The sequence below is a fragment of the Bubalus bubalis genome, chromosome 4, assembly GCF_019923935.1.
Source record: "Bubalus bubalis isolate 160015118507 breed Murrah chromosome 4, NDDB_SH_1, whole genome shotgun sequence".
Classification (NCBI taxonomy): Eukaryota; Metazoa; Chordata; class Mammalia; order Artiodactyla; family Bovidae; genus Bubalus; species Bubalus bubalis.
This window is the reverse complement of record NC_059160.1, coordinates 64,212,212-64,234,435: the sequence shown is the minus strand read 5'-3', so window position 1 is coordinate 64,234,435 and position 22,224 is coordinate 64,212,212. Positions and strand designations below refer to the sequence as shown.

At 58.7% G+C, this 22,224-nt stretch overlaps 3 protein-coding genes across 8 annotated transcripts; 1 reads left to right on the top strand and 2 right to left on the bottom strand.

The window, feature by feature from the left end:
- Positions 1-1,344: 1,344 nt before the first annotated feature.
- On the top strand, positions 1,345-3,687 carry NDUFA4L2 (NDUFA4 mitochondrial complex associated like 2). Its single transcript, XM_025283817.2, has 4 exons — positions 1,345-1,494; positions 1,864-1,952; positions 2,765-2,825; positions 2,949-3,687. The coding sequence occupies exons 1-4, from the start codon at positions 1,438-1,440 to the stop codon at positions 3,003-3,005; spliced, it is 264 nt and encodes an 87-aa protein (XP_025139602.1). The 5' UTR covers positions 1,345-1,437; the 3' UTR covers positions 3,006-3,687.
- A 179-nt stretch (positions 3,688-3,866) lies between these two features.
- SHMT2 (serine hydroxymethyltransferase 2) lies at positions 3,867-11,028 on the bottom strand. 6 transcript variants are annotated; one of them, XM_044941537.1, is made up of 13 exons: positions 10,867-10,964; positions 9,042-9,211; positions 7,679-7,876; positions 6,931-7,010; positions 6,552-6,752; positions 6,183-6,264; positions 5,975-6,097; positions 5,698-5,837; positions 5,204-5,369; positions 4,912-5,011; positions 4,662-4,817; positions 4,472-4,579; positions 3,867-4,348 (listed from the first exon to the last, which is right to left on the bottom strand). In XM_044941537.1, exons 3-13 carry the CDS (start codon positions 7,844-7,846, stop codon positions 4,221-4,223), a joined length of 1,452 nt encoding a protein of 483 aa, XP_044797472.1. In that variant the 5' UTR covers positions 7,847-7,876; positions 9,042-9,211; positions 10,867-10,964; the 3' UTR covers positions 3,867-4,220. The 6 variants fall into 6 exon arrangements, with proteins under 6 accessions (XP_044797472.1, XP_006077925.1, XP_006077927.1 ...); XM_006077863.3 differs by lacking the exons at positions 9,042-9,211; positions 10,867-10,964 and adding exons at positions 8,359-8,501; positions 8,871-8,988; XM_006077865.3 differs by lacking the exon at positions 9,042-9,211 and having other exon boundaries at positions 10,867-11,028.
- A 742-nt stretch (positions 11,029-11,770) lies between these two features.
- Positions 11,771-21,373, bottom strand: NXPH4 (neurexophilin 4). Its single transcript, XM_006077860.3, has 2 exons — positions 21,193-21,373; positions 11,771-13,336 (listed from the first exon to the last, which is right to left on the bottom strand). The coding sequence occupies exons 1-2, from the start codon at positions 21,247-21,249 to the stop codon at positions 12,467-12,469; spliced, it is 927 nt and encodes a 308-aa protein (XP_006077922.1). The 5' UTR covers positions 21,250-21,373; the 3' UTR covers positions 11,771-12,466.
- Positions 21,374-22,224: the final 851 nt, after the last annotated feature.

The window sequence follows — 22,224 nt, the reverse complement described above, 5'->3', positions numbered from 1 at the left end:
AGGACACCTCAGCCCCTGACCCGGCCCTGGAAGTGCAGGTACTCAGGGCCAGGCTCTGAGCTGCTCCAGGCTCCGACATCCCGTCAGTCCCCCGTCCCCCGCCCCCGCCCCCACACACGTAAGCACCGAGTCTCTGTCTCTTTGTTCTCGCCCTGTCTCTGACACTTTATCTCATTATCCGCCGGAGGGAGGCGGAGAGCTCGGGACCCCGCAGCCTAATTACAGCCGCGCTTGTCAGCGCAGGAGGTGGGGGAGGTATCAGGCGCGGGAGGGGAAAGCAGGAGGCCCTCAGGAAGGGACCCCTACCTCTCGGTACTCTGAGAGGCACAGCAGCGGGTGCACGGCTCGCCCCTGCCTGGGCACCACGAAGCTTTGGAGGGGAGAAGTGGGAGCTCTCTATAGGAATCAGCCGCCAGGACAGAAGTAGGGGAAGGAGGGGGTAGGTTAGCGTGGAATGGGGAGAAGTGGTTAAGGCTCAGCTCTTACAGGGCTCCCTAGGACCCCAGTTCCCCAAAGGCAGGGGCAGAGATAGCATAGCATCCCACCTGATAGTACAGCATGCACCCGAGTTGATCATCCAGTGGGATGCAATCACTCTAGCTTGTCTCTATGTGTTCTCTTTTCTCTTTCAACATCTTTTCTATCTTTATTCCACGATTTCCTTCACTCCATTCTCTTTCTCTCCATCACAGTCAGAGGCAGAAGTCTCCTTGGATGGATACTCGAGGTAGGTAGGGGAAGGAAGACTCTTAACCCCCAGATTTAACCAACTGTTTTACTCTATCCTGAGCCAGGCTTGAGATAATGCCCGGCTCCCCTGGCCTCCACACTCTTCCAGGCTAACCACAACACAAGTTGGAGAAGCCACCCAGGACTAGAGCGGCTCGGATCTGTCTGCGCCCCCACCACCACTCCCCACTGTTCTTGGAGGGAGGTGGCCCTGCTAGCTCCTGGGTGGCTCTAGGGGTGTCAGGGAAACATTACAGAGGCCCTCACTTGTCCCTGATCCCCATACCCCCACCCCCTCCGACCCACTTGTGAACACCCTGCAGCTGCACTTTACTGGAGGTCTGTCTGCCTGTCCCCTGTTGAGTCCCTCCTCCCACTTCAGGATTCCCCTCAGTCGGGCTCTCAGTTAAGAGTCTGGGAGGCCTCTCCCTTGGACCAGCCCAAAGCATGATAATGTCTCCTGGGCCAAGGTCAGACCCCTTGGAATGGAGAGTGGATGAGCAGAAATCCTCCTGCTCCCCAACAATTCTCTTCCTGGCCGATCCTGGAACTGCAATAAGGAGAGAGATGGGGGTTGGGGTGAATCTGATGAAGTTGCCGGGGCTGGGCCAGGCTGGGCTGGGCTGACCCCTCCCCAGAGAGGGGCGGGACCCCAGGAGAAGCAAGGGCTCAGGGCTGCTGGAGAGGAGCAGACACTGGAGAGGCGCTATGGCGGGAACCGGCCTCGGAGCCCGCTTCTATCGGCAGATCAAGAGACATCCCGGGGTAAGTTTGGTCCCAGGAGCCATGATTCTACCTTCTAACTCTCTAGCTGCCCTGGCAGCCCCGAAATCTCCCCGTACCCTGCCTATTGCTAAGTTTCCCCAAAGCTCCTAGTATTTCTCTGCAGTGCCCTCAATCCAATCCCTGCAATATGTCCCCGGGTCCCTTGAAGTCACCTCAAACAGGTTAGCTACAGGTTGAGGGAGACTATGGCAGGAAATGTGGTGGGAGGCTGTAGGTCCTCTCTTCCCAAAGGGAGAGAGCGCCAGACCTGGGATGGGGTGGCGTGGGGGTTGGCCGAGCAGAAAAGCTTGTAAAAGGAGATTGGGAGGGGGCTGTTCCTGAAAGTTCGTTCTTTCTGTCTTCCCGCAGCTCATCCCGATGATCGGCTTCATTGGCCTGGGCATGGGCAGCGCTGCGCTCTACTTGCTGCGACTCGCCTTGCGCAGCCCCGACGTCTGGTAAAGGCCGGGCTTGGGACGCAGGAAAGGGTCCTGGGTGGGGCAAGATGGGACAGGAATGCACAGGACTCTCAGGAATGATGTGAATGATGGTCCTTGCGGGGACTCCCAGGCAGGTTACATCTCGGGACTGGAGCCTGCTCCTGACCTGGGAGGCCCCCCCGCCTCCCCTCAGGCCCACCCTCAGTAGCTAGAGATTCTGCCGGCTTTGGGTTGCGAAACTAGCACCGCTCCCGACCGCGTTACCATGACGACGCCGCTCTGCCAGGCGCCGGCGGCCTTTGGGTACCTCTATCTCGCTGCCCAAGCGCCGGGGGTGTGGCCGGGTGAGCTGCTGGGGTCGCCTTTGCAACCAGGGGAGCGCGGAGACTCCAAGCCGCGCCAGAGGCGGCGGGAATGGAGGGTCTGCCATTGGGCAGGAGCACCCATGGTGTTGTCTGAATTCGAGTCACATCACTGCAACCCCAGTACCTCGGGATTTTGGCCTGATTCCCACCGCCCAGCTCTGCGGGGCTAGCCTAGGGTGGCACCGAACCAGGGGGAGTCCTTGGGCCAGGTTGTCAAATCTATCACCTGGCCCCACGCTGACAATGGTGACAGCCTTCTTGCCTCACTTGTCAGCACCTGCTAATGTGCCCCCTCCCCTCTCAGTCTCTGGGAAATGCACACACCCCCATCTCCCGGGAGGATGGAGGGTGCTGGGGTGGGGGCACAGACCTTATGGGTCCCCTTAGGCTCCAGAGTCCTAGCTCCCAGAGAGGAAACCCTAACCAGCACCACCACCCCCCGCCCCCCCACCTCCGTCTCCACAGCTGGGACCGAAAGAACAACCCGGAGCCCTGGAACCGCCTCAGCCCCAATGACCAATACAAGGTACCTCCCAGTGGCCTTCGGGTTGCACCGCCATCCGCTCATCTCTTGATCCCCGCTGGGCACCTCCCACCCCAGCAAAGGGACGAGTGGGGCACTCAATGCAATCCCCCTTTCTCTCCATAGTTCCTTGCAGTTTCCACTGACTACAAGAAACTGAAGAAAGACAGGCCAGACTTCTAAGCTGGCTGCAGTGCCAGTCGACGTGAACCACCAGCAGCCAGCCTACTCATTTCTTCCACTCTCCACCCTCAACCCCAAGGCGCCACACTAGCCACCCTGTCCAGTTTCTGCTTACACAGCCGGGTTCCCACGAGGAGGGGAGGCAGCCCCACCCCCCTTCCCTTGCTCCCAGCAGCGGAAGCGCCTCTGACCCTCAGCTTCAGTCCCACGAGGGGGAGGAGCAGTTAAAGGGCAGGGAGTAGCCTAACCCAAAAGGCTCATGCCAGCCCCTCTGCCCCGTTACCCTGGCTTCGGAGGGCGGGGTGCATGCTACATGTTGAGCGTGGCCTACGTGAGAGACAAGACCAAGCAGGGGCCTGAGTGCCAAATGACGTGGCGGGCCCCACGTTAGCCCAGGCTACAGGCTTCCTGGCGCCAGACTGGGGGCGGTGCTACTCTGGCCCTGGGCTCAACCAGGCTCGTTGCTGACAGTACAGCCAGCTTGAGGCACCCACACTCAGGAAGGTGTGGCTTGTTCCTCCAGTGCCTGCGCTGCTTCCGCTTCCCTCCGCTTCCGGTACCACTGGGCACCCCCTCCCGCCTCACACCTGGGCCTCCCCAACCCCTCCCCTACTTCCCTCGGTCCCCAGGGATCAAACAGAAGCAGCCGTGGGCAAAATACAATTTCATTTAACAAATTGAATTTGTTGCGCCTGCTAATCACGTCTGGTGTCGCCTCTGATCAGAGGGAGAGGAGGAGGCAGCCTTGGGGGTCCTTGTGGTGGTGGTGGGAAGGAAATGAGGAATATGCCGAGGGAGAGGAATCACCACTTGGCCCAGGGGACCCCCGGGGGGCCCCTACCCCAGTAATAGAAGCTCAGGGCAGGTTAGTATTTTATTAGATAGAAACAGAAAGGAGGGTGCCTACCCACCCCTTCCTCTGGCTCAGGAGAGGAACTCCCACCTCCCCAAGAAAGGGCAGGGGTCTATAATACTGAGATAATGGGAGAGGTTAGGGCAGAAAGCTCCAAGCCTCCTCCTTAGTCTTATTACAAGAAGAAACCTCAGCTCCACATCCTGAGAAGTGGAACTACCAATGGCTCTTGCTCTAAGTGGGGGGCCCTTCCCTCCGCCAGCAGAAAGCTGAAAGAGGAGCAGTTACCACCCCTCCCCAGCTTGTCCAGGAAGGCCAAGAGGGAGACATGTCAGTCCGCGGGCTTCGTTTCTTAGGTGCCTTCAGTGATCATCAAAACCAGGCATGGGGAAGGCCCTGGCGAACTGCTCCACCCGTTGCCTAAGGTCAGCCAGCTGATGACTTGTTTCTGGGTCTTTGAGCAGGAAAGATTTGAAATCCTGGAGTTTGGCTAGACACGGGTGACGAAAAAAAAGTGGTCAGAGCTTAGGGGAAGGCAGTGAGATCAGCTGGACGAGGGGGGAGATAGTCAGTATGAACTGGCTGGGGGGCGGGGGAGGTCTTGTCCACTCACTGGTCTTGCTCTTCACTTCCAAGCCAATGTTGACACCTTCATCTATAAAGCCTACAACTTTCCGGAAGTCATCTTCAAGGAACCCTCGAGAAGTCAGGGCTGGGGCCCCTGCGAGAGGGGCAGAAGAGGATTAGCACAGCCCCAGTCCACCTGGCAGTCAGCCCCGCCCCTACCAGAATGCAGGTCTCACCCAGCCGCAGGCCCCCAGGGGTGATGGCACTTCGATCTCCAGGACAGGTGTTCTTGTTGGCCGTGATGGATACAAGTTCCAACACCCGTTCTGCTCGAGCTCCGTCCAGGCCCTTTGGCCGAAGGTCTACCAGCACTAGGTGGTTGTCAGTGCCACCTGAGGCGGGGAGAGTGAGCAGGGAGTGGTGGTGAGTCCTGGGCCTCTGAGGCTACAGGGGCTTGCACCTCCCCCTCCCCACCCCCCAGCTTACCAGACACCAGGGAGTAGCCTCGCTCCAGCAGGGCATCAGCCATGGCCTGAGCGTTCTTCAGAATCTGCAGGGAGTACTCCCGGAACATGGGGGTGCAAGCCTGGAGAAGAGGCAGCAGCACTGTCGCCTTAAGCCCGGCCCCTCCTGCCCCACCACCCCCAGCATACTTGGGACCCCATCCCCTCGCCCTCCCAGCCTGACACCTCCCTTCCATCAGCTCCAATTTCAGCTAGCAAGGTGCAGGGTCTGAGCCTCCTGCCCCCTCCCACCCCACAAGAGTAGGCTCCCCAACCTGCTTTAGGGCCACAGCCACTGCAGCAATGGCATGGTTGTGGGGGCCCCCCTGCAGGGATGGGAACACAGCAAAGTTGATTCGGTCCTCAAATGTGTAAGGGATCTCTCGGCCAGTTTTGGAGTCCACAGCCTGCACCCCCTTCCGGTAGAAGATGAGTCCTGACCTGTGTGGGAGGTAGGCGGTCAGAATCTAAGCTGACAAGAAAGAGCATGGGGGTGGGGAGAGCAGAGGAGACTGGCTGCCCTGGCCCCCACCGGCTCTCAGAGTCCAGCCCAGTGGTGTTCAGTGTGGTGCACTCCAGGCCTTGAGGGGAGCAGACCTCACCTCCACCCTCAAACCCCCTGCCGGGGAACTGCCACCAGGGGCAAGAAAAGGAGAAGTATCCTAGACAGGGCTTCTGGTGGGAACAAACTCACATCCAACCCCAACCATGCTCTGGGGTGGGGCATGAAGACAGGGAGAGGCAAGGAAAGACCTCAGGGAAGCCTGACCTGGCCCCTCGAAGGGTCTTGTGAGTGGTCGTGGTGACAATATCCGCGTGCTTGAAGGGTGAGGGGATCACCTTGGCAGCCACCAGGCCACTGATGTGGGCCATGTCTGCCAAGAGGTGTGCCTTGACCTCGTCACACACCTAGGGGGGTACAGAGGAGTACAGAGATAGGCCTCAGCCTGGGGAGGGCCCAGACAGGCCTGCCCAAGGCTTGCCCCTCCTCCCAAGTCTCCTCACGACCCCTTGGGGAGGGGCAGAGATTCCAGCCCACCACTAACTTCTCTCATGCGGGCGTAGTCAATGAGACGAGCATAGGCACTGGTACCAGCTATGATGAGTCGTGGTTTGAAGAGCCGAGCAGTGAGTGCCAGCTGATCATAGTCAATGAGGCCGGTTTGGGGCTAGACAGACAGACAAAAAGCTAAAGCTCTAAGAGAAAGCAGAGCAGCTCCTCAGAGCTCTCTCCTCACACCCCAGAGCACTCACGTTCAGCTTATAAGGCATAGACTCGAAGAAGATGGATGTAGCTGAGATCCGCTTGACATCAGACATGTAGCCATGGGTGAGACTGGGAGGAGAGGAGAGGAAGGAGGCAGGTTCAGAGTACAGGAACTCTCCAACTCAGCCACTGGTTTCCTGCCCCGCTCCAAAGGCCGGGGTCTCTGGAACACTGCTCCTAGCAAGTTCTACCCCTGTGGCTCTGAGCAACACTTATGGGGTCTTATCTTCCTCAACCACTCCTGGACTGGGAGAGCCCTGTTCCATCTGCATGGAACACGGTAGATGTTCAATAAATTACTCTTCTCTCATGCCCATACTGCCTACAAGCCCACCCACCACCCCACCCACACTCACTGGCCCCCATCGGGCAAGTCCAGCCCCATGATTCGGTCGTGAGGCTGCAGAAGGGCTGTGTAGGCAGCCAGATTGGCTGGGGATCCGGAGTAGGGTTGGACATTGACTCCCCACTGAGCAGGATCCAGGTCAAAGGCCTCCAAGGCCCGGCGCTGACACAGCAGCTCTATCTCATCCACTACCTCTGCTCCTCCGTAGTATCTGCAAAGGGAGGGGCGCAGATCAGCGTACAGAGAAAGGGTGCCCCCATCCCCTGGACCAGCAGCAAAGGACGGGGAAGACCATCCTCTAGACACACTGGCAGGGCGCAGGCGGGTCTCCCCCACCGGGAGCACGGTCCCTGAGGCTGTCCTCCAGCCTCATGGTGCCTAGCCCTCACCTCTTGCCAGGATAACCCTCCGAGTACTTGTTGTTCAGACAGGACCCCAGGGCCTCCAGCGCAGCTCGGCTGCAGAAGTTCTGAGGTGGGGGAGGGGCAGTGTCAGAAGGTACCGAGCCCCCTTCCCTGGACCCCACAGCCCCCTCCGGCCAGAGCCCCAGGCTGCAGGGAGGAGCCGGGTTCTATAGAAAGCTCTGTTCATTGAGGATTCCTTGCCAGGTCAGGGACAGGGCCAGAGCATCCTCCTCAGAAACCCAGCTGCTAGGACTTCCCTGGTGGTCCAGGGGCTAGGACTCTGGGCTCTCAATGCAGGGGCCAAGGTTCAATCCCTGGTTGAGGAACTGGATCCCACGTGCCACAGGGAAGATCCTGCATGCTGCAACTAAGACCAGGCACAGCCAAATAAATAAATATTAAAAAAAAAAAGAAACCCATCTGCTGTGATAGGTGTCTCCAGCAAGGCCTCCTGTCCACATGAGCCTGTGCTTCCAGGCTTCTGTTTCCACCTTGGATGGAAGAGGGACCAGACTAAACTACAGAAGCTCCAAGAGGCTCTGGCGGGCTTCCTAATGCCCCTGCCCATAACCCAGACTGGCCCTGCCTTTGCTTCAGAGATCAGCAGAAGATTCGGAGATGAGGCCCAGCAGGAAGGCCTTGAGTTTGAAAGGGAGATCTGGAGAAATAGCAGGAAGATGATCTGTTACTTCCAGCTGTGGCCTAAGCCCTGGCCCCTCTCCCCAGGCCCCACCTCTGAGGCAATGAGCTCCAGGCCGCGACACTGCCTGTCCTTCTCTCTCCGCAGCAGCTCCCACATCTCAGGGTCACTGTCTGATAGACTCTCCTGGCCTGACCAGCCCTTGCTTGCTTCTCCAGTCTGAGTCTGGGCCACCTCACTGTGCTGGCACCGTACGGCCATCCCAACCAGCTGACCACATCTCCGCAGAGGCTAGGGAAAGAAAAGCTCGGGTCAAAGAAAAAGTGTCCAGACGAGAAAGAGTTAACAGTGCTCAGTTATGCTTATCAGATCCTCAGGCGCCATACCCAGCAGTCAGTTGTACAGTCAGTCCATTCAGTTCTCCTTAACCCCACCTCCACCTTCAAAAACCAGGTCTAGAGCAAAGGTTGAGATAAACATCCAGGGGGTGGTTCTGATTTGATCCTTTCAGCTAACCTCAGAATCTCCCTCCACCTCTGCCCTTAAAACACTCTGCGAAGCCTCAGGGCAGTTTGTCCTCTAGAAGCCTGTGTCTCTGGAACGCCGGGCAGTCCCACAGAAACACATGTTTTCCTGCAGAGCCTTAACAAAGTGATACCCTAGTGGGGGGTGGGGGGTGGGGGTGGGGGCCCGTGGTGGCGACCAAGCTGGCAAAGATTAGGGCAAAAAGCTGTAGAGGTAGTTACCAGAGCAATGGAGGTGGGAACACAGACCTTTAGCAGCCTCTGGGGAAGAGGGCCAAAACCTGTATCTTGTCCCTTGTGCTCCCGACTCTTTCCACCTCCTTCCAGCCCAGAGCCGCTGGACCCCTGATGCAAGCATGGGTGACCAGTTGCATCATTTGCATGGCTCAGATCTGGCAAGAAAGACTCAGTTCGAGGGTCCAAGCCAAGAACCGTGCTGGCTCGCCAGCACAGGGTCCACGGGGCATTCAGTATGGTTCTCTTCCCTAAAGCCACGTTAAACGGGCAGTCACAAGGCCCTGGGGCATCTGGTTCCCAGAATGAGAAGGGGCCCTAATCACCCTGCGTGCAGCGGGGGTCTCAGGGATCCCCTAGTTGCACATCTGCACTCCCCTCCGCTCTCCCCTCCCCGAGGACCCTGACCACGTGCGTTTAAAAGCCCAGAGAAGCCCAAGTTTGTGAATCGTTAGAATAGAACTAACTGGGATAGGTTGAGAACTTACTTTCTATGGGTCACCTATTCTCTGGAGCCCCATCCTTACCCGAGTCGCCCAAATAAAAGAGAAGGACAACATCGCAACAAGAGATTCAAAGTCGCACGAGATCCGGGTACCAACTCCGGCGCGGGAAAGCAAGGGGTAGAAAGGCGACCGATCGGAGGGCGCAGGCGCGAAAGAGCTACCGGGAAGCCACGGAATTAGGGCGGGACCTACGCATGCGTAAGGTGGACCCTTTAGGGTCTGTTGGGAATTGTAGTTTTTTCTCTCTTCAGTTTCGTTTTCCAACTGGAGAAGCTCTTGCCTGAAAGATGAGAGATCCACTGCCGCCCTGTCTCCTCATTGTCCTGAAGCTCTTCAGCGTTTGTTTTGTTTTGTTTTTTCGTCTGTTCAGACAATAGCAATTTATTGGGTATCTACTGAGTGAATGTGTTGTGCTTAGTTGCCCAGTAGTATCGGACTCTGTGACCCGTTGAACTGCAGCCCACCAGGCTCCTCTGTTCATGGGGATTCTCCAGGCAAGCATACTGGAATGGGTTGCCATGCCCTCCTCCAGGGGATCTTCCCAACCCCGGGATCGAACCCAGGTCTCCCACACTGCAGGTGGATTCTTTACCGTCTGAGCCACCAGGGAATCCCAAGAACAGGGTAGACTATCCCTTCTCCAGGGCATCTTCCCGACCCAGGATTCGAACTGGGGTCTCCTGCATTGCAGGCAGATTGTTTACCAGCTGGAAATACAAAGACTCCTGTACAAGCTGTAAAGCACCCTGAATTGGAAGGGTGAGAGACCCGAGTTCAAGTTCCCACTCTGGGACTAACTAACGAATTAGCTGATTTGAGCCTCAGTTTCCCCACTTGCAAATCAATAATAAAATAACATGTGGTGGGATTTAATGAAACTGTATGTAAACATGCTGTTGATGGATCACTCCCTCACCTCATCCTCACAAACCTGCCTCCTCTATGGCCATCTCCTTCTCTGGGACATGTGGGAGCTGACTGAGGTGCCCCCTCCTCACTGCACCTGTTGAATTTTGTTACCAATTCAGTCTGGATGCTCCAGCAATCAGTGAGCTCTCTTTGTACCCTGGGGCTATAGATTCTTGGAGCTGGAAGGGATTTCCTTATAGCCTGACTTCATCTGGACTTTCCTTTAAGGGAGGGACTCACTGATCCCTCCAGGAGTAGGTTCTCAAACCTGGGTATCAGAATTGGCTGTGTGATATAAATATATGATTTTGAGAGTTTCCTCAGAGGTTCTAAGTCTTAAAGAGTGGATCTTAAAGAGTGGGCATTTGCCCACTCACACTGACACACAACAAAACCTCTCCTTAGTGATTCTATAAGCAGTGATTTTGAGAACCACTGCCTTACATAGCAATATTACACATTCATTCAATCATTCATTCATTCAGCAAACACATTAACTCCTTCACCATGCTAGGCATGCCTTAGCCCTGGAGATACCAGAATAGATCACTGACTACCAGGACATCAAGAGGTGAACAAGTGCAATTACCAGCAGGGGCATCTCATTCTGCTCCCAGGTGTCCAGACATCCTAAGAACAAGGAAAGGAGGAGGAGAGGGTGGTGGTGGAGGCAATTTGTGAGTCAGAGAGGGAGGACAATCCATCACAAAGCATGTTCCCTTGCAAAGTCTCTTTCAGTGTCCAGAACTATTATTGCATCACAAGTGAGGAAACTGAGGCCCAGATGAGCTAATTTGCTAATTCCAGTTATTCCCACTTGGTTCTCATTTCAGACCTTAGAAGTCCCCCCTTAGCTCTAATCTCCTTCCCTCTCACTCTAGCCTCAGGTGCTTTCAGCTTTTTCCAATAATAGGCTTGGTGTCGGGAGTCAGCCCTGTTCCTGTCCCTCTTACAATCTCTGACCCAGAACCACTTCCAACCTCCCTCTTCCTTTCAGTTCATTCATCCATCCATCCACCCACCCACCATCCATCCATCACGTATTTATTTTCCCCTTACTGACTTTCCATTCCTCGAGTGAGACTCAAGGTGTCTGGGTTAGACTCACCTCTGACTCAGTTTCCCGATACAGCCAGCGGGCAATCCTCCGGAGAACACTGCTGCCTCCCAGTTTTACCTTGACCCAGGACTCAAAGCGAAGGAAGGCTACAGAGGAGAAGGTGTCGTTCTGTGCCTCAGCTTGTCTGTACCTCCTCCCTAGCCTCGTCGTCAGGGGTCCCCCGAGGGGAAGGGGGCTGCTGAGCTTGAGAACTGCTAATGAAGCCGCAGCCAATTAACGCCCAGGCCAGGGTTGGGGGAGGATAAAATTAGCAGCTGCGTCTGCAGGGGTGGGAGGGTGGACAGCTGGCTGAAGGAGCCCTTGTTTGCGTTTGCAGACGGCTAGTGGGAGCGGCGTTGCCCAGTTCTCCAAACTCGCAGTCGTCCCTTCCCCCACCCTCTCGTCTCAGGCCTCTCTCCTTCCCTCCCCCAACCGTCTGCAAACTCAGCGCCCACGAAATTAGGAAGGAAAAGGAAGATCGATGACTCCAGATGCCGCAAACTCTGTTTCCCCTCCCCCCCCACCTGCCGCCTCCCGCCAGCCCGCGGAGCTTAGCAGGTTGTCAGCGCTCCGCCTACGCGGTCCCTCCATCTCCATCCCATTCAGGGCCTTATACCTCCTCCCCCAGAGAGCCCGCTGGTGGTCCCCTCTCAGATCTAATCCCCGTCCCATTTTCGGCAGCTTCACCCCGCCCACCTCTGGGAGGAAAATTCCCACCTCCTGCAGGGCTCAACCCCAAGAGTCGTCCTCCTCGTCTGAATCTGGTCTCGTCTTGGATGTCCTCCAAGGTGACAGCTCCGTCAATATTTGCCTCAGTTTCCCCATGAGCCGCCGAGGGAGGAGGCCCTGGCTAGGTCTCTGCCAGACAGAAACGCACACCACCACCCCCTTGCCTAAAGGTCTCACACAGACGCGTATTGGATTTCACTTTATTTTGTTCCCTTTCCCGTCTGTTTTGGCGTAGGAAAAAAAAAATAACCGAGAGGAAGCAGCCGGATGGTGGAGCAAGGCTGGCAGGGACTGGAGGGAGGCGGGCAGAGTGCAGGCGAGTGGATCGCCTAAGCACGGGAGTTTTGCTTCCCCTACCCTAATTATTGGGGTTCGGGGGAAATAGGGACAGGCATACGACAGGCAGAGGGATTGGGAATAGGCCAAGGTGTATAGGCCTTTATGGTCTTTACGTGGGTATAGGGTGGAAGACAAGCGCCTGGGAGTAAGAAAGGGGTGGGATGAGGGTGCCAGGCAAGGCGTTATAAAGCTGCGGGCAAAGGGAGTATCCATCCCAGCATCAGGGGCAGGAGTGAAGAGGACTCAATGGGGACGCAGGGGACGCGGGGACCGCCTCCAAGCCCCGCCGATTCTAGGGCTGCCTTCTGGGCCCTCCACTTGAGGCTGTAGCCCATGGGGGGCTACCCCTAGACTCTTGGGCACTCCCCATAAGGAAAGGGGGATCCATACCGGCTGAGTCTCGGAAGGGCTGCTCCTCTCCACCCCCAGAGTGGAAGGAGTGGACGCGGCCACAGGAGCTGCAGGGTAGGGGCAGGGGTTCCACTTAAGGGAGTCCGGGATTTCGCGGGAAGCTCAGGGGCCGGGGCGAGGGCGGGGTGGGCTATCCAAAGTAGGGGTGCTCGCTCTGGAAGTTATAGTCTGGGCACACCTTCTGCACCAGTTTGTAGTCAAAGCTGAGGAAGGAGACGAAAATGCAGATGACTTTGAAGGGCTTGGCACACAGCCAGGCGGCCTGGCTCTGCGTGTGCTCGGTGAAGCACACCTGCGACGGGTCGTACAGGCACGGGCGGTGCTTGCGCGCGCGGTTCGTCTTCTCGTACTCCACGTGGCAATTGAAAGCGCGTGACTCTTTGGCCCCAGGCACTCCCAGCGCGCCCCCGAGCGGACCCGCCAGCGCACCGCCGAGGGTGCCCCCGAGCCCCGGCCCCGCCGCCGCTATCCCCAGCGGGGCCCCCAGCCCAGGGAGCACCCCCTCCAGGGCCAGCGTAGACTGCAGCGGGTGGGGGGCGGGCCCCGGCAGCCAGACGCCCCCAAACTCTACACGCTTGGAGGGCGGCACGATACTGACGCTGAGGTTGCCCAGGCTGGACGAGTTGTGGCGGAAGTAGACGCTGAAGGTACCGTTCACATGGTCCACGATCTTACCCGTCACCAGCAGCGAGAACTTGAGAGTGTGCACCCGGAAGTAAAAGTCCCCCCAGCCAAAGATCTTTTTGGCGCGGGCCGCTTTGATGGACGGCTTTCTCTTCGTGCGCTGCGCTGGCGCTCCCGCCGCCCCAGCCCGGGCCAGTGTCCCTGTGTGGTTAGCCGGCCAGGCCCAGCTCCAGGCACGCGCGGTGCCCAGGCCGTCGGAGGACTTTGGCGCTGCCGCTGCCGGGAGGTGATGGCCAGCGGCGCCACCTCCGGCCGTGGCGGGGCGCAGCTCCAGGTACTGCGGCCTCCTGGATTCCGGTATCTGGGCACTGACGGCCTGGGGACCAAGAAGGAGGAAAAGAGAGACGCTGGAGTTGTCTGGGGCCACCCGCCAGGGCCACGCCGGTCCCTGTCCACAGCCGCTGGGAGAACAAATGGAATTAGGCTGCCACAGCAGTGGTTCAAGGAGTGCCCGTTGGAATGGGCCTGCGGCTCTTTCAAGGTGTGTGGTCTCTGCCTCAGTTTCTACATCTGTGAAATGACACTAGAATCCTAGTCTTTTCACAGAACTCTGACGAGGGCTGAGGAAACTAGAAGAGCCAAAGCAGTGTGGGTTTGAAAGGGACTGGAGCTATGAACTCTGGCTTGATTGGGAGTAATGCACCATGGAGAAGCTGGACTCAGGCAAGGGAGGCCATGACCACTGTCAGTGCCCAGCATCAGGAAAGAGTGAGACCTCCCAGCACACCTTTGCCAAGACTGGAGCCCCCACCCAGGCCTCAGCCTCTACTTCCTTGAGGGGTGGAGCATGGGAGACCAATGGACCTGAGGAGAACAGTGGAGAGTCTGCATGCTTGCCATAAGCTGAGGCTTGGGGGCTACTAGTGGGCACCTCTCTCTACCTCCAGCACTCCTGCTCTTGGGGAGGCCGCCTGGTGGTCCTCCCCTGGGCTAGGAGGGGTACCGAGGAGGACTGCCCTGCTTGCCCCCCACCCGTCTCTGTGTCTCAGGTGGCAGCCGATCTGGGAGACAGCGCAGGCGAGTATAAGATGGATCGAGAGGCGGGAGCGGCAGGGCCAGGCCCCGGCCATCAATTATCCGGGGCGGGGTTGGGGGGTGGCCCCGAGTGAAGGAGACGTGAGAGAGTGGAGAGGAAGAAATATGGAGATGCTGCTCCAGCGAGGGGAGTGGAAAGGAGAGGAGCTGTGCGTGTCAGAGTGTGTCAGTCAGACCGTGCTAGCTGTGGCCATTCAGTGTGGCCCTTACTGCCTGTGGGTTTGTTTGGGTGGGGAGGAGGGGGCAGTACCATGCGTGAGTCTGGGGTGATTGTATTTCTGTTATATTGTATGTATCTGTCTATCTGCCTGGAGTGATGACTGTGTGTGTGTGTGTGCATGCGCATGCTCAGGTCTCAACCTCTGGTGATGGGTGTGTATGTGTCTGCCTGGGGTGGCTGTGTGTGTTTGTGTATGTGTCTATGCGTATCTGTATGCCATGTGTAGCAGTCCGAAGAGGCTGTGTTGTGTGTGTCTGCCTGCTTGTGGTGGTTGAATGCCTGTTGTATTAGTCCATGGTGGCTCTGTACAGGTGTCTGGGTTGTATATGTGCCTAGGTTGGTTGTGTCTGTGCGTGTGGATCTGAGTGAGGCTGTTTCAGGTTGTGGTAGTTGCCTCTCTGTGACTGGTGTAGTCGTATGCCTGGGTTGGCTGTGTATCTGAGGGTGGCTGTGTGTGATTCAGTGGGGGTGTCACTTTCCCTCTGTGATCTCCTCTCATCCTCTGTCCATGTGTCAAGCTCTTTCTCAAGGCTGGGTCAGTGTATTCACAATGATATAACAAGTGTGGTCTCATTGTGTTCCCCTGGGGGGTGGTGCATACATGTCAGTTGTATACGAATGTTCCTGGGGGGTGGGGGGATCCCCACACTGGCCTACAGGATGAGCTTTGAGTAGGTAAAGAGGCCAGGCAGCATGGGTGTACCTCTCTGTTTGCATACACCATGTGTCCACAGGGGATAGTAACAGCAGAGTCAAGCTGCTAGGCTAGAATCTCCACCGCCTGGTCCCATTCCCGCAGCTCTGCGATCCTGGGTTATTAATGCTGCCGCCACCCGCTCGTCATACATATTTATCGCCCCCCTCATTCCTCCTCCCGTCCATCTCTCCTCCCAGCTCAGGTGTGGGGGGCGGGGGCGGTAAGAGAGACTGACTCAGACTGACAAGCTTGAGCTGGCAGCTAACACCCAGAGGGTGGGCCTGAGAGGGGATGGGGGGAAGGGGTCCTGGGCCACAGAGGAGGAGACAAGGGCCTTCCAGCAGGAAGGACCAAGGCTCCAGGAGGTGAGCTTAGAGAGGGCAAGGCTTGAGCCCTGGAGAGGGCATTGGAGGTGGGAGTGTATCAAAGCTTCCAGGGGAAGTCCAAGAATGGTTGGGAGGAGTCATTTGAACTCTGACACCTAAACTCCTCACCTGCCTGGGCCCAACCACTAGCTCTTTCCAGGGGCATCCATGAGCCCCTACACCTGCTGTTATGACCCCAAATACCTCTGAGCCCGCCTCCCCAGCACACCCCAACAGCACTAGACATCTTGCACCCAGTCCAGGACCTGTCCACTGCTCCAGTGCAACCACTCTTCCCAGGCAGGGGCTGGAGAGGGAAGGAGGTTTGGCTGGGTGGTGAGGGGCGCCAGTTGTCCCCCCACCCTGATCCCAGAAAAATTGCTGTCTACGCTTCTCTGATCCTGGCAAATCCCTGGGCTTTGGGCACCTGCACCCCCCACCCGCCGCTGGAGACAGCCAAGATAAAAGGGAAGAGTGGGGGGGAGAGGCCGAAGCGACCTTGGGGGGAGAACTCAGTCAGGGAGGGGTGAGAGTCTGCGAGGAAACGAGCCGAGAAATGGGAACATGGAATAAAATAAAATAAAACCCTCCCTCTGGCTTCCTAGCTCTCACGCTCACTCTCCCTCTCTCGCTCTCTCTCTCACTGTTTTTCCATCTCCCTCGCTCTCTTTTAGTCTCTTTTTGTCTCTGTCTCTAATTTTCTTCTGCGATTCTGCTTTTCTGTTTCTGTCTGTCTGTCTGACTGTGGTTCTCTCCCTCTACCCTTCAGGTGGTCTGTCTCTAGCTGTGGGTGGGGGTGGGAGGGAGGGGAAAACGAAGTGATAAGGGAGCCCCTATTTGCCTAGAATTCACAGTGCTGTCCCTCCCCCTTGAGAGTGGGGGTAGGGTGTTGTCCGAGGAGGGGTCCCGGTCGTTTCGGAGCTGGTTTAATTAAGCTAATTGGGCGCAGTGACATTTGCGAAGAGGAGAGGCTAGCCTGGCTGCCGGCTTGAGGGGCGGAGGTGTGGTGGCAGGAGGGAGTCAGGGGGTGAGGGTGGGGGTGCGCTTCACCAGGCGCCTCTGGGCCCTAGCCGGGTGGGAGCTGAGCCAGGAGTGCTTTGCCCCCCAGGCAGCGAGCCCACGCATTGCAGGGGAGTTGAGGATGCCTTTTTCTGCTGAACAAACTCCACTTGGTGGGGGGGGGTGGGGGCGCTCTTTGGGGATGGGACTACTGGGAATGGGGGGAGGATCAGGCTGTCGGCCCCCCATCCGCATTGCAGGGTGCACCTCCCCCAGGCCTCCAGACTGGTCGGTGGCTTTTCTCCTGCTGTGTGGGTCAGGCGGGCTGCTCAGGATTCTGACTGGGGGAGGGGACAGCACCCAGTAGTTGGGGAAGGAAGAGTGCTCCAGGCCTGGGTCAGGGAAGGAGAGGGAAGTGCGTACTGAGGCCTTGCACCTAGAAAGAGGTGGAGGCACCCCGCAGCCAGGGTGGGTAAAATAGGCAGGGTCTGCCTGGGATGGAGATGGGGGTGAAGACAGAGGTGGGGTGGACAGGACAGGCTGCGATGAGGACTGGGCCAGAGATGGAGGGGGACTGGGACTGAGGCCTGGGCAGGCACAGGTACATGGTGCAGAGATAAAGATGGAACAAGGGTAGGCATGGGAACAGGAAAGAAGAGGAGGTCAGAAATGGTGGACAGGTACTGGGCAGAGACTGGGATGCAGATGGGATAGGGGCCAAGGCAGTGAAGATGGGGGACAGAACAAGGTGGGAACTAGAATGGGAATGGGGATGGGGGAGACAGGGATGGTGGATGAGGGATGGGCACTGGGAGGAATGAGAGTGGGACGGGGACTGGGAGATGGGGGTGGGACCAGATGGGGGTGGGAACAGAAACGGGGGATGGGAAGTGGTTACTGGGCAGAAATAGGGTTGCTGAAGGATGCAGAGACCCAGGAGGTGGGGATGGGGAATATGAATGGGGGCTGGAATGTTAAATGGGAGACAAGGAAGGAGATAAGAGACAGAGATGGGGAGACGGGCTGAGAACAGGTATGGGAGTCAAGCCAGAGAAAAAGGCAGAAGACCGGCAGTATAAGGCCACAGAGGGGTCTCGGCAGGTGAAGATACCTTTTTCCAGACCCTACTATAGCTATAGCGTGAGGGGGCGGGGATGGCTGCTGGGGCGGGCTCTGCCCTTGGGCCGGGCGCCCCCTCCCCCTCAGCCCCGCCTGCCCGCCTGCTCCTGGCCTGCAGCGCAAGGCTCACCGTTATCTGAATTTTGATTTTATTTTATTTTATTTTATTTCCCTGCTTCCTAGAGCCGGCGCAGTCCCCACGGGAACGACCGCCCCCCCCGCCCCCCGCCCCGCGCCTCACTTTATTATTGCAATAAATGTGCCTATAAAGGCGCGGGCTCCGGGGCGCGGTGGGGGGGGGGGGTGGGAGCCGCGGAGCTGGGATGTAATTTCCCGAAGCCGGAGCCGGAGGGGGAGTGGGCGGGGTGGAGGTGGAGGAGGGGTAGGCTAGGGAGAGGGGGAGACTCGCCAATTTCCAGCGCTCAAGGCAAGTGCTCCCCGCTCGCCATCCCTGGCCCGCAGCTCGCTGTCACCCCAAGCCCTGTGGACTCGCCACAGCGCCCAGCCAGCCGGGAGCCCTGGGACCCTTCCCCCACGACAGACCCTGCCCTTTCTCCGTGACCCTGTCCCCCGTCCCCGCCCACGAGGAGTTCTAGGGCTCGGTCCAAAGTTCCGCACCTCCTCCACAATGACTTCATCTCTGACCCCGATGATGCCCCCTCCACTCACCGGTCTCCCTCAACATTTATCCCGCCCCTCCCCAAGGACACTGTCTCTGAACCCAGTGACCCTTCTTTATCTTGTTTCTGTCCCCAAATTACCTCACCTCTTCCGCAGCCACCCAGTCCTGGACCCCCAGCTCCTCCCTCACCCCAAACCTAAGACAGTCTACCTTCTTTCCGTTGGGTGCCCCTCCCATACTCGGGGGCTCTGACCCAAGGGAGCTATCAGCGCCCACCCTGGCCTATGCTCCTGGCTCAGCTGCGGCCCCTGATCCCCGTGACAGCTCTGGGCCCTGGCCCAGGCTGCACGTGCCTAAGTGGTCCAGCCAGAGATTAGCTGGGGGGTTAGAGGGGGATATGGAGTCAGGAGCGGGTGGCTAGATGCAGGGCTGGGGCCAGCCAGTGCTGAGAGACTCAATTCAGCCTAATCCTTTCCTGAGGCAGGCTAGAGCTGGAAGGTCCCATAGGGCCCCGCCCCTGCCCTCCCCCAGCTAATTAGTAATTAGTGATTAGTGATTAGTGACTATTGATCGCCTGCTGCTTCTCCCAGTAGGCGGCTGCTTTGGCAAGGGGTGGGAAGACAGAGACAGAGAGGGCGAGAAGTCAGAGACAGTGTTGGAAAGATCCTGTAGGAGGCCTGGGCCAGAGCCCCAAGGGCAGTGGAAGCCAGGAGTCACAGGCCCCATAGGAGACCAGGAGCCTGAAGCAAGGAGGGAGGAGGGAGAGGGCGCCTGAAGGAGGGGCCCATGAGCAAGATGAGAGAAGGCAAGGTGCTTAACATGGGACAATTAGGGTTTCCCTGCAAACTATCCCCCACCAGCCTCTCAGTGTCAGCCCAGTGCCAGCCCAGTGCCAGCCCTAGCACTGAGACGGCCCTGAGTGCACGCGCACACACACACAAGCCACATTCGGATAGGATACATGAACACATCTTGAAGCTCACAATCCCATTATTGTTGTTTTTGAACCTAAGTCGTGTCAGACTCTTTGTGACCCCAAGGACTATAGCCTGCCAGGCTCCTCTGTCCATGCGATTTCCCAGGCAAGAGTACTAGAGTGGGTTGCCATTTCCTTCTCATCCCCACACTCAAATGCACTCAAAATGACAAGAATGCAGACACACTCAAGCCTTGGAGACTCACAGACAACACAGGCACCCCAACACACAGATATGCACCAGAGACACACCTTGATACTCCGAGGTGTGCATACACATGTGCTCACACCATACAGCACACATGAGCACACACAGAGAGGTAGTCAGACACACACTGTCCTACACACATCCCCCTTCACAGTTATACACATGCAAACACAGTCTGTATGTACATGCAAACACAGATTCTTACGTGCATACAAGCCGCACTAAATGGCAGACACCCTCTCCTCCATGGACTCCAACACGTAGGCCCAGAGCAGCAGCTCTCACACACTCAGATCCCCATTGCTCACATCCTCACGCTCACTCTCCCTCAAGTCTTCACCAGATGTTTCATTCCCCTTCAGGGGGCAAAGGAAATTAAACCAGATCTGTCCACAGGGGAGTTTATTTGATGGGGAGATTGGAGAGGAGAGTGGGGAGGAACCAGAAAGGAGGGGCAGGGGAGGACCATCCAGCCCCACTACTTCTCCCCCGGGGCCTTTACATCCCAGTGGGTTGTGGGGCAGAGACCCCCTCCCAGAGTGCTCTACAAGGGTAGAGCTAGGCAGCAGGTCCCCAAGAAGCTCCTGCCAGTGGAAGCAGTATTTGTGGAGGGGGCTCCTCCACCCACCTTCCAGCCCCTCAAGGTCACCAGGCTGGTTTGAGAGAATCAGGGAGCTCCGTCACCAGCTTCACTAAGGGCCCCCACCCTGCTGGAGCTGCTGAAGGCAATCTGAATGAGCAGGTGGGAGGCTAAGTGTGTGTGTGTGGGGGGTCTACACCCCTTCCAGACTCTGTAGGGTCTGAGGGCTGGGATGCAGGGAATAGGGCTTTGGGGAGCTACCTGTCTGCCCCCAGAGTGGGTAGGTCATACTTAGAGTAGGAAACGGGAAAGTCAGAGGCAGGGGGCTGGTGTAAGAAGATAGGTGTCCAGGGCCTAGGCCCCCATTGTGGGATGCACAGCTGGGCACAGATGGCTGCACTGTGAAGCAGGGACTCACGCTCACCCCTTCAGAGCCAACACACTCCACACCAGCATACACACACCCTGGACGCCAGCACTAGACACGCAAGCCTGGCTGCCCGGGACACAGGTGCACACACAGGCGCACACGCTGACCCACACACTCCACACCAGCACACATGAGCACCCGGTGTATTCGAATTGAAGCCTCCAAGTCTGGAGGGACGCAGATCAAGTCTGGGCCCCTTTAGCCTGTCTTCGCCCTGGAGCTTCAGGGAAACAGGCCAGCCTCAGGGAGATGGAGCGAGGAGAGGACGGGAGAAGAGCCAGACAGCCCACACCCCCTACCCGCCGGGCGAGCGAGAGGGGTGTGTCTGTGAGGTTGTTCAGGGGAGACAGTGTCTCCGCGGGAGATGCGATGGGAGATGGTAGCCAAGTTCGGCGGTATCTGTGTGGGTCCGTGTGTGCGCGCGTGTGTTCGGGCCGAGTGTGCTCAGAGCACAGTGCCCACCTGGCATTGTGACAAGAGCAGAGGAGAGAAATGAGAAGGCGGGGGTGGAGTGGTGGAAGGACAGACAGCGAGGAAGGCGAGTGAGGTTGGCGCGGAAAGACGGCAAGGCTGACACCCTGCTGGCTTGTCTGTCTGTCTCGCACTCCCGCTCCGTCTGGCACACTCGTGGGTCTGGCTTCGTCCCCTCCCCCGCCTCGCCTGGAGCGGGATCCGAGTCGGGCCTCCACCCGGGCACCCCCCTATCCCACCCCACCCGGGACCCTCAGCCAACTTGTGCTGGGAGAGCGCCTATCCTGAACCGGGAGTCTGTCTGTCCGCGTACCCCCCTTCTCCCACCCCGAGCCGGGCAAAGTTGGGACGCTCTGCGCTGTAGACGAGGCGGGCGCACGGAGCCCCTCGCACTCTGGGACCTTGGCGTCCGGGACCCCAGCGCTCGCGCTGCCTCCCAGCTACCCTTACCTTCCTCAGGAGCCACGGGCCAAAGAGCAAGAGAAGCCATTCCGGGAGCAACCGCATCTTCCCGGGCGGCCGGGCGGGGCGGGCGCCGGGCCTGGGGACTAGGGGCCCCGGCGGGCGTGCCGCGGGGTGGCTGCCGGAGCGGCGGGAGCGGGCGGCGCGGCCCGCGGACTGAGCGGCGAGAGGCGCGGAGCGCGGCGCTGGGGGCGGGGCGCGGGCGGGGGAGAAAGTTGGGTCTGACTCGGGCGGGCGGGCGGGGGGGCGGGGCTCCGCGGCGCTCCAATCCCGGCCGCGCCCCGCGCGCCCCCTCCCGCCCAGCCGGGGGCACCGAAGGTGACTTTCACCCCGACACGCCCCAGACACGCCCCCGGCCCAGGTGCGGAGCGGAGCGGGCTGCGGGGCTCGGGGGCCGCAGACCCGAGAGGCTGGGTGGGTGCATCGCTGAGGAACAGGGCCGGGGGTGGGGCTCCCGGCTCCGGGACCTTGTTCCCGAAGCGGGGCACGGAGAGTGGGGAGCCTGGCGAGGCTCAACAGTCCAGCAAGACCGGGGTCCCTCGGAACTCCCGGCCTCTTCGGTGCTCCGGGCCCTGGAGGGTCCCCGGGCAGGAGCAGGGCAGGGGCCGAGGTGAGGGCGGGCGGGGCCCCGGGCGACTGCCGCCGCGCGGCGCTGACGGGGATGGATGGGCGCCCCGCGGCTCATTCGGCCCGGAGATGAGTATCATTGATCACGGACGGAAACCCCATCACGTCTGTCAATAGGGCTGACAAACGGCTCCCGCCGCCCCCACCCCCGCCTTCAAGGCCCCTCTGCGGTCTCAGGACCCCTCCGCTAGACGCGGCGTTCACCTTTGCCCCTCGCCCCCTCTGCTGACCCCCCACGCGTCCCAGAGCGTCCCTGCATGGGGGTTGGGCAGGAGCCGCACCAACGGCCCGGCTTCTTGGTGCGATCTCCATCCATCCCTTTCCGCCCAGGGTCCCTTCTTTCACCATCAGTCGCTCTAGATCCTTCTCCCCTTTCTCCTCTAGCCCTGTCCT

Coding starts and splice junctions, on each gene's coding strand:
- SHMT2 (XM_006077861.3), bottom strand. CDS start 8,903: ATGTTGTCCTTCTCTTTTATTTGGGCGACTCGG. Junction 5,838..5,974: donor ACTACGCCCGCATGAGAGAA/GTTAGTGGTGGG, acceptor GTACCCCCCTAG/GTGTGTGACGAGGTCAAGGC. Junction 4,818..4,911: donor AGGCTACTCCCTGGTGTCTG/GTAAGCTGGGGG, acceptor TCCCCGCCTCAG/GTGGCACTGACAACCACCTA.
- NDUFA4L2 (XM_025283817.2), top strand. CDS start 1,438: ATGGCGGGAACCGGCCTCGGAGCCCGCTTCTATCGGCAGATCAAGAGA. Junction 1,953..2,764: donor TTGCGCAGCCCCGACGTCTG/GTAAAGGCCGGG, acceptor CCGTCTCCACAG/CTGGGACCGAAAGAACAACC. Junction 2,826..2,948: donor GCCCCAATGACCAATACAAG/GTACCTCCCAGT, acceptor TTCTCTCCATAG/TTCCTTGCAGTTTCCACTGA.
- NXPH4 (XM_006077860.3), bottom strand. CDS start 21,249: ATGCGGTTGCTCCCGGAATGGCTTCTCTTGCTCTTTGGCCCGTGGCTC. Junction 13,337..21,192: donor GCCCGTGGCTCCTGAGGAAG/GTAAGGGTAGCT, acceptor CTTGGTCCCCAG/GCCGTCAGTGCCCAGATACC.